At 39.4% G+C, this 17,044-nt stretch overlaps 1 protein-coding gene across 2 annotated transcripts in view; it reads right to left on the bottom strand.

Annotated features, from left to right (window-relative positions):
• The window catches only part of FGF12 (fibroblast growth factor 12), a 567,564-nt gene that overhangs the window by 370,117 nt on the left and 180,403 nt on the right, over positions 1 to 17,044 (bottom strand). Inside the window, exon 1 of one of the 2 annotated variants that reach the window (XM_045502587.1) lies at positions 9,339 to 9,533. The exons of the other annotated variant lie outside the window; for it this stretch is intronic. Coding sequence (XP_045358543.1) covers positions 9,339 to 9,429 — 91 coding nt within the window. The 5' untranslated portion in view covers positions 9,430 to 9,533. Of the gene's footprint in view, positions 1 to 9,338; positions 9,534 to 17,044 lie in introns of those variants that run through there. 2 annotated transcript variants of the gene reach the window in all.

Genomic DNA, 17,044 nt, shown 5'->3' with positions numbered 1-17,044 from the left:
GAGTGCTACGATGGGGTGTGGGTAAGGAGTTTATAACTATCATTTTGAGAACGGCTTCATCTACTCACAATTTCCTTAGTGCCAAGGTCAGACACTGAGCCAACATGGAGATCTACTGATTCTCAAGTTCCTCCAAGTCACGCAATAATTAGTGCTTTAGAGAACCATCCAGCTAGCAACAACACCCCTCCCCTCAAAAAAGAGATTCATTTTGTGCCACTAAGTTTTATTTAAAGACCATGCAATCGAATCCCAGCTGGCTTCATTGAAGCAGCAACGTAGGCAATCAGTGACACCAACTGCAATGCTATCGTTTCTATAAACAGTAATGAGTGGAGGGGGTGGGATGGTACTAGAAGCTTATGTATAAACAAGAAAGATCATTTCAGCAAGAGAGATGGTCTTGGCAGATTCACAGTAGCTTTCTGATTGGCACCCTAGGAAATGCAGATGCCCTGAAACATTTAATGGCTTAGAAGAACTATTCGGACATGGCATTCCTAATGATGTGCAATGAAAATAACATGGCATAAAGATAGCAATTTCATACATGAAGCAGTACAAAGGAGAGCTTTGTTGTTTTAAGATATACCATGGAAATTGGGAAAACAGATCTCTAAGTGCTCCCTGGACATCCTTTCTAACTCTGATACCAGAGAATACAACTTGCTTTCTTAGAAGCTGATGTATTGTACCAGGCTGTGAATAAATGGAGTCATGTTGAGGTAGGGGCAGAAGAGATGTATAACATAGATAACTAGGCAAGATATCTGAATATGAGCAAAGCTGGGTAGGCTTGCATTGAGAGGTAGGGTAATTATTTTTGAAAAAATTACTTTTTTTATATCTGTATCTTATTTTTATACAAACACAGTCTTCCAGTAAAATATCCTGAGATACTACTCCTTTCCGTTAGAGCCCCCATCTGCCCATGCTAGTACTACCTTTTGAACTTCTAAATGCTTTTCAAGTTCAGGGAGATTAACAGGAATCCCAGGCAGAATTAACTCTTCCTTCCTTGAAGAGATTTTACCATAGAACATTAACTCAGCTAAGAGGTTGTTAAACTGAAACAAACTGAGGCTCCCCAGTATCCCACTTTGGGCACGTATCCTATCCTGCCTAGTAGTATACCTCTTGCTTGTGTGTGTATATATATATTTCTCCGTACTAGGTTTCTAGTGCCTAATGCAGAACATTGCATGCAAACAGCCTTCAAGGAATGTTTGCTAATGTGAAAAAGGACAACCCTTGAAGTCAGAGACATATTTCTTTAACTTTCTGTCCTCAGATGGAGAAGAAAGGGAGGGCGAGCAACTGTGAAGGGTTAGTTAGTATGACTCAAGTATCCTAGGCTTCCAGAAAATGGCTTCCCTCCTGTCTTTTGCTGTACTTAACCTGGAGTCAGGAAAATGCACTGCTGGTCCCTAACACAGATGAGACCATTCAGCCCAGCCCAATCACTTCACCATAAAGTAATGCCCTGTTTTTTTCCCCATGCATGCTGCTCTCAGTGTATAAGCTGGGAGAAGAAAAACAATTTTATTTGCATTTCTCCTTGTCTGGCAAAACTGCAGTAGAGATGAGAGCTGCCACGTTGTATCTGTTTTTCAGGTATTGTAATTAGTTCTTTCCTTTCAGGATGTGTTTGAAGATATGTAGTTTTTACATCTCAGGGTATGTAGAAAGGAGAACTGGAGTTCTTAAGAGCCTTGAAATTAAATTACAAGTTTAAAAGAATATTCTCAGACATCAATGGAACTTGATTACTTCATTCTTATTTTGGGGGAAATATAAATATCATTTAAGAAACATGGTACCTGCAAGGCTCCAGACACATGCTAACTTATCAGAAGGATGACAAAACCTCATACCTTGGGATGCTGAACTAATTACCCAAATATTTTCAAAGAAAACCAATACATCTATTGGTTATATATTATAGATGAGGTCATAGAGAAAGTGGAGCCCAAGAATTTACCATTAACTTCATTATTATTATTATTATTATTATTATTATTATTATTATTATCATCATCATTATTTACATCCAAGTTAGTTAGCATACAGTGCAATAATGATTTAAGGAGTAGAATCCAGTGATTCATCCCCTACATATAACACCCAGTGCTCATCCCAACAAGTGTCCTCCTTTATGCCCCTTGCCCGCTTAGCCCATCCCTCCAGGCACAACCCCTCCTGCAACCTTCAGTTTGTTCTCTAAACTTAAGAGTCTCTTATGTTTTGTTCCCCTTCCTGTTTTTATATTATTTTTGCTTCCTTTCCTTTCTGTTCATTTGTTTTGTATCTTAAACTCTACATATAAGTGAAGTCATATGATATTTGTCCTTCTCTGACTAATTTCACTTAGTATAATATACTCTAGTTCCATCCACATTGTTGCAAATGGCAAGATTTCATTCTTTTTGATTGCCGAGTAACACTCCATTGTGTGTGAGGGGGAACATATATATAAATATATATGCCATCTTCTTTATCCATCCGTCGATGGACATTACGGGTCTTTCCATAATTTGGCTATTGTTGATAGAGCTGCTATAAACATCGGGGTGCATGTGCACCTTTGAAACAGCACACCTGTATCCTTTGGATAAATACCTAGTAGTGACATTACTGGATCATAGGGTAGTTCTATTTTTAATTTTTTGAGGAATCTCCATACTGTTTTCCAGAGTGGCTGCACCAGTTTGCATTCCCACCAGCAATGCAAAAAGGTTCCTCTTTCTCTGCATCCTCACCAGCATCTGTCATTGCCTGAGTTGTTAATTTTAGCCATTCTGACTGGTGTGAGGTGGTATCTTTTTGTGGTTTTGATTTGTATTTCTCTGATAATGAGTGATGTTGAGCATTTTTTCATGTGTCTGTTAGCCATCTGGATGTCTTCCTTGGAAAATTGCCTATTCATGTCTTTTGCCCCTTTTGTCACTGGATTATTTGTTTTTTGGGGAGGTGTTGAGTTTGATAAGTTCTCTATAAATTTTGGATACTAGCCCTTTATATGATATGTCATTTGCAAATATATTCTCCCATTTTATCAGTTGCCTTCTGGTTTTGCTGATTGTTTCCTTCGCTGTGCAGACTTTTTATCTTGATGAGGTCTCAATAGTTAATTTTTGCTTTTGTTTCCCTTGCCTCTGGAGATGTGTTGAGTAATTTTAAACTGTCCTTCCTTACTATATCAATCAGGATAGGCCAGGTAACAAATGGTCTTAAAAATCTAAGCTACTTTAGGCTAAGATGAACAAATCAGGAGACTATAGATGCTGGAGAGGATGTGGAGAAGTGGGAACCCTCTTGCACTGTTGGTGGGAATGCAAACTGGTGCAGCTACTCTGGAAAACAGTGTAGAGGTTCCTCAAAAAATTAAAAATAGATCTACCCAATGATCCAGCAATAGTACTGCTAGGAATTTACCCAAGGGATACAGGAGTGCTGGTGCATAGGGGCACTTGTACCCCAATGTTTATAGCAGCACTTTCAACAATAGCCAAATTATGGAAAGAACATAAATGTCCATCAACTGATGAATGGATAAAGAAATTGTGGTTTATATACACAATGGAATACTACTTGGCAATGAGGAAGAATGAAATATGGCCTTTTGTAGCAACGTGAATGGAACTGGATAGTGTTATGCTAAGTGAAATAAGTCATACAGAGAAAGACAGATACCATAGGTTTTCACTCTTATGTGGATCCTGAGAAACTTAACAGAAGACCATTGGCGAGGGGAAGGAAAAAAAAGAGAGGGAGAGAACGAAACCATAAGAGACTCTTAAATAGTGAGAACAAACTGAGGGTTGATGGGGGTGGGAGGGAGGGGAGGGTGGGTGATGGGCATTGAAGAGGGCACCTGTTGGGATAAGCACTGGGTGTTGTATGGAAACCAATTTGACAATAAATTTCATATTTAAAAAAATCTAAGCTACTTTAAAAAAGACTTTAACCTCTCATTTGTGCTAAATGTCCATCATGGATCACATAATGAGGCTCTACTTATTGTAGACACTCAGGGATACAGGCTGATGGAGCCACTGCTTCCTTAAACATCATCAGAAGCTCAGAGCCTGAGGTGAGTTGTGCTCTGGCCGGTAGAGCATTTCATTTGCTAGCGCAAGTCACATGGCCAGCCTAACTCCATAGGAATGGGGTAGTGCCACCCTACAATGTGCCCAAGAGGAAAACCCAAAATATTGAGTGAAAAGTGGCAATGCCTACTACATTTGCACATAGTAGGCACTTGGCAAATTGCTTTTTGAAAGTACTATATGACAAGTGGATTAGTAACAGGCACGAACTTCTTGAATTTTCTGACATTAACACTGAAAACCTCATGTAAAACAACGAAAATTTCTTTGAAAATGAAAGCCATAAGAAAGTTATGGACATTTTGTATATCGCATAATTCTTTTCATTTTAAAGTTTTTAAACATTTATTTATTTTTGAGAGACAGAGAGAGGCAGAACATGAGCAGGGGAGGGGGAGGGAGAGAGGGAGAGAGAGAGAGAGAGAGAGAGAGAGATACAGAATCTGAAGCAGGCTCCAGGCCCTGAGCTGTTTGTTAGCACAGAGCCTGATACAGGGCTCAAACTCACAAACTGCAAGACCATGACCTGAGCTGAAGTCAGATGTTCAACTGACTGAGCCATCCAGGCGCCCCTGTATATTGCATAATTCTTATTCATTGTACTCACTGGAGCAACATTTAAATAGGAAGAATTTTAACATTATGATATAAAAACCAGCTCAAAGAAAGGTTTTACAACAAAGATAATTGCTACATATAAATCATCAATTAATTATTCTTTAGTGAAGTTTTCCAAGATTAGATAAATGAAGGCAGTGACACACTGAAATCGCCCATGTTTCTTAACTAAAATGAAGTGAACAACTGAGTACATTGCTTCAAGAGGTAAGCTCTGCCATTTGTTTTTAATTAGGTGGATTTCTGAAGACTGAGTTAGAATCTAAAATATTCTCAATTTATAAATACATTATTTTCATTTCTCCAAATTTTGGATGTGACCCACATCCTTGAAGAAAAAGTAAAGAGAGTAAAGGACTACATACTCACAAGCAAAGCAGAGAGAAGTTGAAAACAACTGTGTAATGCTATCTTTGTTGAGGATCCCTTCCTGAGAAATGGGCTTAAAACAATGACCACATTGCAACCAAATTCAAGATCGCCTCACTGTCTTGTACAGTAGTTAAACCCTAAATCTCTTAGATATACATTAGCTGATGTAAACTGAATGTAAGCAGGCAAATTTAATTTAGATGGCGGTGCTATATTTGAAAGTAAGGGCATGACTGGGTTTTACTTTTGTGTGTTCATTAGGATTGATAAATTACTTTTGCCTGGAGTGTTTCAATCCCACACCAAAGCTACTTGATGTGATTGTACAGCTCAATGTCTGGACATCTGGTAATCCTCTGTGCCACCAGGCTGAGGCAGCCCCTAATTGACAGGATATCACAGGAGAGTTATGACTGTGTACAGAAGGAGGAGAGGCCAATGGCTGCTTTTCTGGAACAGCTGAGGGTGATAAGACAAGCACAGTGTTGTCCCTCTCTTGTGGTATGAGTGTGCACACCCACAGGTATACACACTTATTTTCCTACTATTGTGGGCACCCACTACCAAAAGTGCCGCCATCCTCTGTCAGGTTGATACCTAAGAAGCCTTCTTGGGAGTCTGGTTGTTAGGACAGGAATCCTTCTTTCATTGGTTTTTCCTACCAAAGTGATGAGAAACCCTTCCTTGATAGAATGCTTCTGCTTTCCTCCCAACTAGATCTTGAGAGGAAAGGGAGCAGTCATTCAAGCTATTGTTTTAATGTCTACTCTTCAGTGAGCTTATGTTTCTTTGTAAAGATCCCAAATCTAGGGAAAAATGAATCTACTTCCCTCTCCCTTCAAACTAAAATCTTAGCATTTTCCAGGTTAATAGAAGTGTCATATACTCTAAGCAGAATTGTTTAGAATTTTATTTTATTGTTTTTTTTACATTTATTTATTTTTTGATAGATAGAGACAGAGCACAAGTGGGGGAGGGGCAGAGAGAGAAGGAGACACAGAATCCAAAGCAGCCTCCAGGCTCTGAGTTGTCAACACAGAGCCCAATGCGGGTCTCGAACTCACAAACAGCAAGATTATGACCTGAGCCAAAGTTGGATGCTTAACTGACTGAGCCACCCAGGCACCCCTGGAATTTAAACTTCTTAATGTTCTTTCAATAGATAGGCTCCCCATGCTTAAAAAAATATATCACTGATTTTGAGAAATGGAAAAAAAAGATCATAAGATACCAGGAAAAAGCCATAAACAACCCACTTAACCTTGTCTAAGATTGTTTTCTATTTGATATCTCATACTATCTACATCCTACTGAAGTAAAAGGATTTATAAACTAATATAATGGATATATTAGGCAAGATTAATATTTGGTACTATAGAGGAAAGACAGGAGCAATAAAACATTTTAATTATACTAAGAAGCTCGAAAGTTACTAATGATCATTTTGTATTTGTTTAACTCCATTTATTTAATGAAACCTAAATAAATTATTGAAATGTTTGCAATTCCAAAAATGCAGCAATCCATTAGAGGAAGGGATTGAACTTTTAACTTCTTAAAACAAATTATGCCACTCCTCCCCTGTGGCCCTTACTTCCCTCAGCTGTAAAATAATGGGGAAGATGTTACTGGTGTAAAACTTTGTACTCCATTCTGACACAGTTCAAAATATTATTATATTTCTTTTTAGGTAAGTTGAAAAAAATTAATATTGGGCATTCCAGTTCTATTCTTATAAACTTGTTCCATGAAAATGTATCTGATGTCTTTACCTCAATGTATTCACACACTGGGAATAAAAACATTTCACATGGAATTGCTGTGATGCCATGCTAATGGTACAAGTCACATGAGTGAAATCATGTTAAAATGGAGCACAATAATAATAATATCTAAAATATACTGAGCACATTATATATGGTAGACTCAAAGTTCTTAGAATAATGTCTGGCATATAGTAAGAGTTCAACAAATCTTTAGCTATTCTCAGCTTGCTTAATCTTTACCACAACCTATGAGGTACGTACTATTACCATAGTAATTAACATTTATGCATAAATTGAGGAATGGCAAGGTCAAGCATGTTATCCAAGATCATAAGCCAAGAAAGGCCACAATCAAACAACAGCAGTGTAGTTCCCAGAAACAATCTCTCAGTAACTCTGTATATGATCTGTATATTATTATATTATTATCTATATATTATCTCTGTATATTATCTCTCTCTGTGGAAAAGTTATGAAGGAACCTTCATCTTCACTACTTGTGACTAAACCATTTTACAAAAAAATATGTTGGAGTGATCATCCCCTAAACTAACCAACCACCCCACTAAGTAAAAAAAGCATATAAAGAAATAAAGTGCAACAGTTTTCAAGGGTTGCATGTTAAATCTTTTAAAACAAGATATAGGAACCAGGCTAGAGCTATTATTTCCACTTTTCCCAGATAAAAATACTTAGTTAAAGGATTCTTAGTAATTTTATTAAGACTGCTTTATAACTAAGTCTTCTGACTCTAAGTCTTATGATTTTACAACAACCTATGCTGCCCCATCACATATGTTATCACTTCTATTTGGATCTGTTACTATTTGAGAAACTGACTCTGAATATAAATTAATATGTTACCTATTTTTACACAAGGCAGCACCTTGTCATTATTACACACCATATATACTTAAACTTTTTCACATCCAGAAAACATATATCCAAGTTGCAATCTATGTATTATTTAATGTGAACAAGGAAAACTGAAATAAACATACATCTTTACCAGCTTCCTGAGATACGTATTTTCAAAATATGAAATTTCATCATCAAGCATACTAATTTAAAATATAGCAGTTGGATATCATTGAGCACTTATAAATATGGTGGCAAAAAAGACTGTAAATAATCTTATGAATTCAACAAAAGTAAAAATATAAGATCTCATTGTGATTGTATTTCAAAAGTGTATATTCTCATATTTCACATATGAATTACCTAATTAGTTCTTTTAAAATAGTTTTACTTTTCATTTAGAGTGGTGAGTAGCCAGAAAGTCAAAATTTTAGGGAAAAAATGAATGAAATCTATATATATTCTAATCTTTCCAAATATAATCTTTATAGTTCCAGAACAGGGTGAAAATAGGGAGGTAACCAAATGAATCAGATCTCCCAGAATAGCATACGAAGTTTTAAACATGAAGCCTATTATAATATTGTTAAATTGTTGAACATTAAAGTTACTGGCAATTTATGGGCAAAACAAATTATTTCACAAATAGACACTTGCCTAGACATAATAAGGGCACCTGTCCTCTCTCCTCACACCCCACCCCCATTTTGTAAAGAAAACCAAAAGACACAAAAACTAGATTAGCAGTCGAAAGGTTAGTAGACATAATCACATTAAAGGATACTTACACCTTAAAAAGAGACAGAGGGATGTACAAATCAAAGTGTGGTGAAAGAGCACCGCATTTGTAGGGCTTCATCAGAAGAGAATTTCACTTACTTGATTTTAGCTTAGTTCGTTCTTTCTTTCTCTCTTTCTTTCCTTCTTTCCTTCCTCTTTTTTTTTTTTTTTCATTTAAATTCTAAATTTTGCAGGTCATTAAAAGGGTCTGATTTGATTTGCTTTCTTTCCCTCCCTGGGCCTTTCCTGAGGGACCCGGTTGGTTAAACCTAGGGCTAATCGAGACTCTCCTGTTTCAGTACCGAGGACAGAAATTGTTTGGTCTCCAGGGCAAAGCTACTCTCCGACTAAGGCCAGATGTCTAATTCTCCGACAAGGCAAGAAAAAAAAAAGATACCTGCCTCGCCAGCCACCTGTTTAAAAGTCCCTTCATCTGTCGAACGCATCAGCAACTTCTTAAGAGGAGACACTGAGCAACTCCAAGTCGCACACCGCCCTTACAAGTCACAAGGAGAGAGCCGCGAGGAAGTGCGAAAGCAGGTCAGTTTATAAGCACCCCTCGAAAAGAGACCCGCGGTTCCAGTCCAGGAGCTCAGCGAGAGCTAGAGCGTTCTACAAAGCGCAGATGACTTCAGGGATTAGGAAAAAACACCCCCAAAGACAAAACCGGCGGCCGGGGCCTTTCTCTCGCCCCACTAGGGAACCGCCTTCCTTCTCCCACTGACAGCGCGGAATAAAGGAGGGGGGCCGAGCGCAGAGGGAGCCAAGGGGGAGGAAGGGGTGGGGTGGGGGGCATCTGCAGCGTTTTAAGGCCGAGGAAAGAACATTTTCTCACCACTTAGGCTGTTGCTGGACCTCAGGCTCCTTCCACAGAGACACTGCAGCATATGCACTCCTTTCTTCAAAGAAAGCTCAAGAATCTTCATGGAGAGGCGCGCGTGTGGGGTTCGTCAACTCCCCGCCCACCTCCGCTAATTGTCCAACCAAAAGGCCGCCTGTCTTCGGCAGCCGGGTCCGGAGTCCATGGTGCGCGCGTCCCAGGTGGACAGGGAGCTGGGGCTCTGGTCAGGAGCGCGGCGGGCGCCGCGGCCGGGCTGGGAGGGAGGAGGAAGTGCCGCTCCGCTGGGGGCAGCCCGGGGTGGGGGGGGGGGGCGGGGGACGGGCGGCTCGGCCACACCCCAGTAAGCTCGAGCGTGATACTTTGGGACTTCCCGAAGGAAGCTGCTGGGCTGCGGGAGGGAGGGAGGGTGAGTGAACGGGCCACGCGGGGGGACGTCACGGTGGCTCCGTGGCCCTTCCAGGGGCCGGCGCCCGGAGGCACGAGGACTGGGTCCCGCGCCGGCCCTGGCCCTCTGGGTCTGGCGGTGAGCCTGGGGCGCCCGCCCGCCTCAGTACCCCAGCAGTGCCGGGCTGCGGGGCGCCGAGAGGGGCTCCGCGGGGCCCGGCCGAGCTAGCCCGGAAGGCAGCGCTCCCGCGGGCTGCGCTCCTGCCGACGGTGACTCCAGCGTGGGAATCCGGCGGAAGGGAAGCGCCCGCAGGAAGGGCTGGACCCTGGAGGCTGCGGGAGCGTCAGAAGCGACTCCAGGGAACTGGCGGGGGGGGGAGGGGGGGGAGGGGGGGCGGTGCTGGGGAGGTGGGGATGTGGAATAAAGAAAGCTCTTGGGTGCGAGCCATGAGAGCGCAAGTGTGCCTAGGCGCAGCGCGGCTGTGGGAGTCTGGACACCTGGATTTTCTGATCCGGGCTCTGTGACCTTGGGTAAGTCACATACCACCCTGGGCGCAGAGTGGGGAAGAGGGTGTGGAATAGAGAACTGGCAACTTCATGATGTCTCCTTGGCCTCCAGTCTTCTGAAAAAGCTCTAGCACAGGTGGGTGGGGAGGCAAGTGCTGCGGAGGGCGAGGGGAGTGACTAGGTGGGTAGAGGAAGGCCAGAAGGAAGGCAAGGCCACAGGTGCAGACTGGGAGGCAGATGAGGTGGGAAATTTGAAAACAACAGCACTTCGCTTTGGTGTGATGTTCTGGTAGGTTGAGTCGGCGAACTGACGCCAAAGATGACCAGTGAGCTTCCCTGTGGGTCTACAGGTCTCGATTTTTTTTCATCAGCCACCCCTTTGGCTTTGTTTATTCTCAGAGGCCGTCAGTGCCCCTTTGGAAGTCTTGTGAGTGAAGCATACAAAGAATGTTGGCTATGGGACCAGACCACCGTATCTGGAACCTCAGGGCAAGAAGAGACCTGAGAGAACACAGCAATACAGTGAGCAGTTCAGGTGCTGGAGACAGGCAGCCTATGTTCAAATTCCTACTCTAGCTGTGTGACCTTGAACAAATTACTCAACCTCTCTGTGCCTCAGTTTCCTTATCAATAAGAGAGTTGATAAATAGCATTTACCTTATATACCTTATAGATAATAATAGCATCTATCTTGTTGAAGATTTAAAAAAAAACGATATAAAGTAAGTGTCATAATAGTGTTAGCAATTATTACTTAGCCCCTCACCTGTAGGTTTTTTGGTGGCTTTCACTTTCCAAGGATCACCAGTGTCTATACCAATATTAGCATTTCTGCTTGAAAGGTTCAGATAATAGAGAACAACCAACTCCCCAGATAGTTCATTGCACAAAACCTGTTAGAAGATTTACCCTGACATCAAACCAAAAACATACTACATTTTCTTTCCATCCATTGTTCCAAAGCCACTGGCTGGTTACCTCTTCCCTGCAAAGGAGTAAGAATGGTTTTCATCACCCCTTTCTTCTTTCTTTTCTCTAGGCTAAACCTGATTTACAGTTCCTGTGATGTTCCCTAAAGGTTGAAGCTTAAGGTTGAAGTTCCCTGGAGAAATACTCATTCAAAAGCCTCTTCCTTTTTCCTCTCAAAGATGATGGATGAAAGCCAGGACATCTGGAGGGCCTTTTGAGCTAATAGCCACTGCTGGCTCCACATTCTCTAAACTCATTTCATAATAGAGCTCTAGCAAGGTCATTTGGGGTGGTTCCAAAACTTAAGAGGATACATCCAGGCCTTCCTTCTAGTCACCTCTTAGCCGCATTGTTCAGTGGGATCACCAAAGCTCTGTGGGCTCCGAGGTCCTTGAAGATCTTGCTAAAGCCACAGCATTGTTATCACTGGGGAAGTTCTAAAGCCCCAGGCAACCTGGGCCATGGCCTTTGTCTTTCCAGTCTCTTCGGGAATTAGTGAGTAACTTGGCCCATCTGGGGATTCTGCCCATAGAAATTCCCCATGGAGGGAGAGGCAATTAACAAAAGGAAAACATCTAAAAATATCCCTTCATGCCGCACAGGCAGAGGCAGAGAGTTTTCCCGTAGAGCTCTCCTGCTCTGGAACCCAATGCCGAGAGCTATTTCTTTACTTTGAGGGAAATGCTATTCCTTGAAATGTAGTAACAGTTTAGCATAAGCCTCAAGGAACTTGAGCAGAGTGAGCAGGTCCATGTGTGATTTTAGAAGGCACCTGACCTCTGGAGCACCAATTTCCTTATTTATGAGCCTCTCTCCCTTCCAGGCAAGGCTGTTGCAAGAATTCAGTGAGGGGAAATGTGACAGTGCTTTAGATATTCTATCATCTTTGCAAGAAGAGGCTCTATCACCACTGGGTGATCACCACCAAGGGTTCTAGGTGCTCCTTAATGGTCACACATAGTGGCTCTTCTATTTGATGATATGAAGAGTTTACTTGTGAATCTTCCCTCTCCTCAAGAGAATTGCAAACTCTTAGAAGGCAAGGCAGGAAAGCGAACTCCATTACAGTTCGTATTCAAATGGCCTGCTGCTGTCTTGTTTAAATGACAGTGGTTCTTGTGGTCAAGTGTATTCATCGCAAAGAAAAGGGATCATCACAGTATTTGAAAAAACAAACCTGGGATCACATTTATAGATTTTTGTTGTTGTTGTTATGGAACTCTCAGATGAGTTCAGATTAAACCAAAGAGAGCACATAACATTTTAACGCAAAATATTTTCCTAGTATATATTATGGACTTTTGATCAAAGTAAGTACAAAAGGGAATGGATCACTGGAGCTTTATTACTTAGACTTAGGGTTTTTGTTTGTTTGTTTGTTTGTTTGTTTGTTTTTTAAATAAAGATTCCTCCCCTTATCTGCTCTTTGATTTACATGTTTGTTAAAGTAACTCCTAAGGTGACATCAGGTTCAAGTTAAGCACATATTTTAGTCTTCCTAAAAGTACCTTGGGCAGTACTTAAGGAGAACTCATTTCTGCATGTACCATAACATCCAAAAACAGGACAAAACAAAAACAAAGAGGAGTAGTCATGAGCACAATGGATGGTAGGAAAGTGGCACATTTTAGTTTCAGAAAAACTTCCACATTCTCTATGTATTATTATTATGTAAGCCAAAATCAAATTTTTTACTTGCAATCATATTTTTTATTTTAAATTCAAGATATATTACTACATAATGACCAAATTTTAAATTATGTTATCTGCTTCTAATTAAGATTTTTAAAGTTAGGCATTCTCTCTATTTTCTTATTGACTTTGGGCCAGCTCTGGCAAGTGACTCACTAGTGTGGTTTCAAAATGAAATAATTTATCACTTTCTGAGAAGGACTGGAAAATCTGGTACATAATGATAGGTGAACTTCTTTAAATTCTTAGTATCTAAATTTTTCCTTTCTATAGTTATTTACTCATAGTTTGTAGGAATTCATATTTGTGGGAGTTCTGAGATTTTTAAGTGGTCATTTATCTGAGATATTTTTTGTTCATATTAAATAGGAATCTATTGACTCTTGGCATCAGCTGTGCAATTAATCAGTATATTTATCTGCTTGGAAGACTACACTGAGTTAGTAATAACATATTCAGAATTTTGCCAGGCCCCAAAAGTTTTAATGAGTATATTAATGGCAAAATGTCTATTGAACGGAAAGCAACTTTATTTTCACAGAGAAGCCAAACCAACACAGAAACTTAAAGACCAGCATGATAGCTAACATAGTACTTTTGGTCTTTGTTACATGTACAGTCCATTGACTACCAGGCCTGTATCTCACGTCTTAGAAATACCTTCAAGTCCAATTTTGATAGGCAATTACCACACATTAAATGTTTGCATTCCCCCCAAATTCATATTTTGAAATCCTAACCCCCAAAAATTGGGAAGTGGAGGCTTTGGGAGGCTTTACCTTCATGAATAAGATTAGTGCCCTTATAAAAATGCTGTGGGGCGCTCTCTCTCCCCTTTGACCATGTGAGGACACAGTGAGAAGACAGCCACATATGCACTAGGATGTGGGTCCTCACCCGACACCAGATATACTGGTGGCCCTGATCTTGGAATTCCCAGCCTCCAGAACTGTGAGAAATAAATGTTCATCATTTAAGCCACCCAGTATATAGTATTTTCTTGGTAGAATCAACCTTATTACATAATGTGGCAAAAACAGTCACTAGCAGCTAGCTTACTTTATTACTGACATGCATGGCCCAAATACGTTTAACTATAGTAAAATCTTGGATTGCGAGGAACTTGTTCTGCGAGTGTTCTGCAAGATGAGCAAACATTTATAATAAATTCTAACTTGATAAATGAGCAATGTCATGTTATGCAAATAATACACGATGCCAAACATCATGTGATCACAACTGAGCCAATCGTTCTTGAAATTAGCTTCGATATATGAGTGCTTTGGACTACAAGCATGTTTCGGGAACAAATTATGCTCACAAACCAAGGTTTTACTGTATTTTTAAAAGATGACATACATTGGGGTTTTTATTTTTGTTATTTTCTTCCTCTTGTTCTTTTTTGTTTGTTGTTGTTCTTCTCCAAAATTTAATTTTGAAATAAATTTGAACTTCTAGAAAAGTTGTAAGATTATAGAGTTCATGTATGCTCTTCACCTAACTTCTTCTAATGTTAATAACTCACATAACCAGTGTACAATTATCACAGCTGAAAATTCACACCAGTACCATGCTATTACATAAACTGCAAACTTTTCTGAAATTTTACTAGTTTCCCCCCACCCCATCCTCCAAGATCCAACTAAGATCCACTTGCATTTAGTTGTGTCTTCTTAGTCTCCTTTTATTTATGACAGTCTCTCAGGACTTTTTGCCTTTCAGGACTTTGACACTTATATTAATATTAGTCAAATATTTTTGTGGAATTTCTTTCAATTTGGGTTTGTCTGATACTTCTTAATGATTAGTATAAGGTTATTCATTTTGGCATGAAGGTCACATTAGCTATGTTCTTTCCTTCTCAATTCATCATTATCAGGGGCTACATGATATCAACTAGTGATACAATATGAATCGCTTGGTTAAGGTAGTGTCTGCTAAGTTTCTACGCTATAAAGCTACTTTTTAAATTTTTTATAGTTGATAAATCTCTTGAGAAGAAACTTTGAGGCTATGTTTGTACCCTGTTTCTCCTCAAACTTTCATCCATTGATTTGGTGGATCTTGCTTATAGCAATTATCATTGCACTGTGTAATTGCATAGCATTACACAGTGACTTTGTATTTTCCTCATTCCTTCTATACAAATGGGAGTTCTTCTGTGAGATCTGTACCTCCTCCTCTTCTTATTTGTTTATTCAATTATTTATTTATATCAGTATGGCCTCATGGATATTAATTCTATGGGTCATAATTCAATACTATCATTATTTTGTGGCTCAAATTGTCCCAGCTTTAGCTATTGGGAGGTCCTTCTGGTTGGCTCCTACATCTTTTTATTGAGGAATTCCTTAATTTTCTGGCACCACAAGATGTTCCAGGTTTATTTTTTATTTTTCCTGCCCCAGCTCAGTAATCAACTAATTCTCTAATAAGCCCTAGTTCTTTTTATTGGAAAATAGTGTTTAGAAACCAAAATCCAGGTGCTAAGTGTGCTCATTGTTACTGGGATGTTCATTGCTCCTAGGCTCTCTTGGTGGAGAGAGCCAGGAAATATATGTATGTACAAACTCCTACATCATATTTGTTGAAATATCTATTTCTCTCTATAAATGGGTAGAAATATCTATATGTGGATATATTTATATGTAGATGCATCTATATGTAGGTATATAATAGGTAGATATCTACAGATAGGTGTAGAGATAGAGACAGGATAGAAATAGAGATAAAGATAGCAATCACTAAACTTATATCCAACCAAACACAAGTTTTGTTTTACTCTTTGCCTCTTCCTTATTTGCAACTTCTTTATCTGACAGTGAAAGACCTTTTATTATTTATAACATATTCACTTATTTATTCAAATCTGGAATACACTTAAAGTAGTTACAGAATTCCTAACCAATATTCCTGTGAGAAATGGATTCATCACTGAAGTACTGTATTTATGCACAGTTGTTTTTGTCTTTAGCCTTACAATATCCAGTCAAAATATTATTTCCCAAAATGACATAGGTTAGTTCTTTTCTTCGCCATCCTTTTCAGTATGGGTTAGTCAATCATTTGTAATCCAGTTAGGTTCATTTGTCATCATTTGTGTTCTATGCTGGCTGATCTTAATTATTTAATCAAAATTAATTATTTCTTTCTCATTTGAGTATGTAAAACATTGGTATGGTTCTAAGAGTCAAAAATTTACAAAAAATGCATGCTCCCATAAATGTCACTGTCTCATCCCTCCTGTTCTCACTTCCCCTTCTTTCCACTCCTTTCCCATCCATTCCCTATAGGTAACTGGCCCCTTTAATTTCCGGGTTATCTTTTCTATGCTTCCTTTGCACAACTGAGTAGATTCTTCCATGTATAGTGAACTTCAAGTTAGTTCCGATATTTTGCTATTATCAACAATACTGCAATAAACACTTGCATATTTTCATATTGTCAGCAGGTAGATTCTTGCAACAATGTGATTCTTTTTTTCTTTGGTTTTTATTTACATTCCATTTAGTTAATATACAGTGTAATATTATTAGTTTCAGGTGTATAATTTAGTGATTCCATACTTATATACATCACCCAGTGCTCATCACAAGTGCACTCCATAATCCCCATCATCCATTTAACCCATCCTCCCACCCACCTCCCTACTGGTAACCACCCATTTATCCTCTATAGTTAAGAGTCTTTTTCTCAGTTTTCCTCTTTTTTTCCCCCATGACCATTTCTTTGAAACAGTATGATTCTTAGAAACGGGAATGCTGAGTCAAAAAATAAGTGTATACTAGTTTTGTTAGGTATTGACAAGTTTCCTTCAAAAGTCTTGCATGAATTTGGATTCTTACCAGCAATATATGAGAATGCCTATTTCCCCACAGCCTCACCAACAGAATGTATTGTCCTCCTTTTTTATTTTTGTCAGTTTTTTTGAAATGTTGTCTTCATCTGCATATCTCTAATTATAAGGACATTTGAACATTATTTTCATTTAAAAGCTCATATTTTTGCAAGAAATTGCCGCTCCTGTTATTTGCTAATTTTTCTATTGGGAAAAAAAACTCCACTTTTAAAAGACCGATATTTACCACCAGGGAGGGAACTGAAATAAAACTATATTAAATTAATTTTTTTTTAAATGTTGAGGTAGG

This window comes from Leopardus geoffroyi, chromosome C2 (assembly GCF_018350155.1).
Source record: "Leopardus geoffroyi isolate Oge1 chromosome C2, O.geoffroyi_Oge1_pat1.0, whole genome shotgun sequence".
NCBI lineage: Eukaryota > Metazoa > Chordata > Mammalia > Carnivora > Felidae > Leopardus > Leopardus geoffroyi.
The sequence above is the reverse complement of the archived record's forward strand: the minus strand, read 5'-3'. Positions and strand labels throughout refer to the sequence as shown.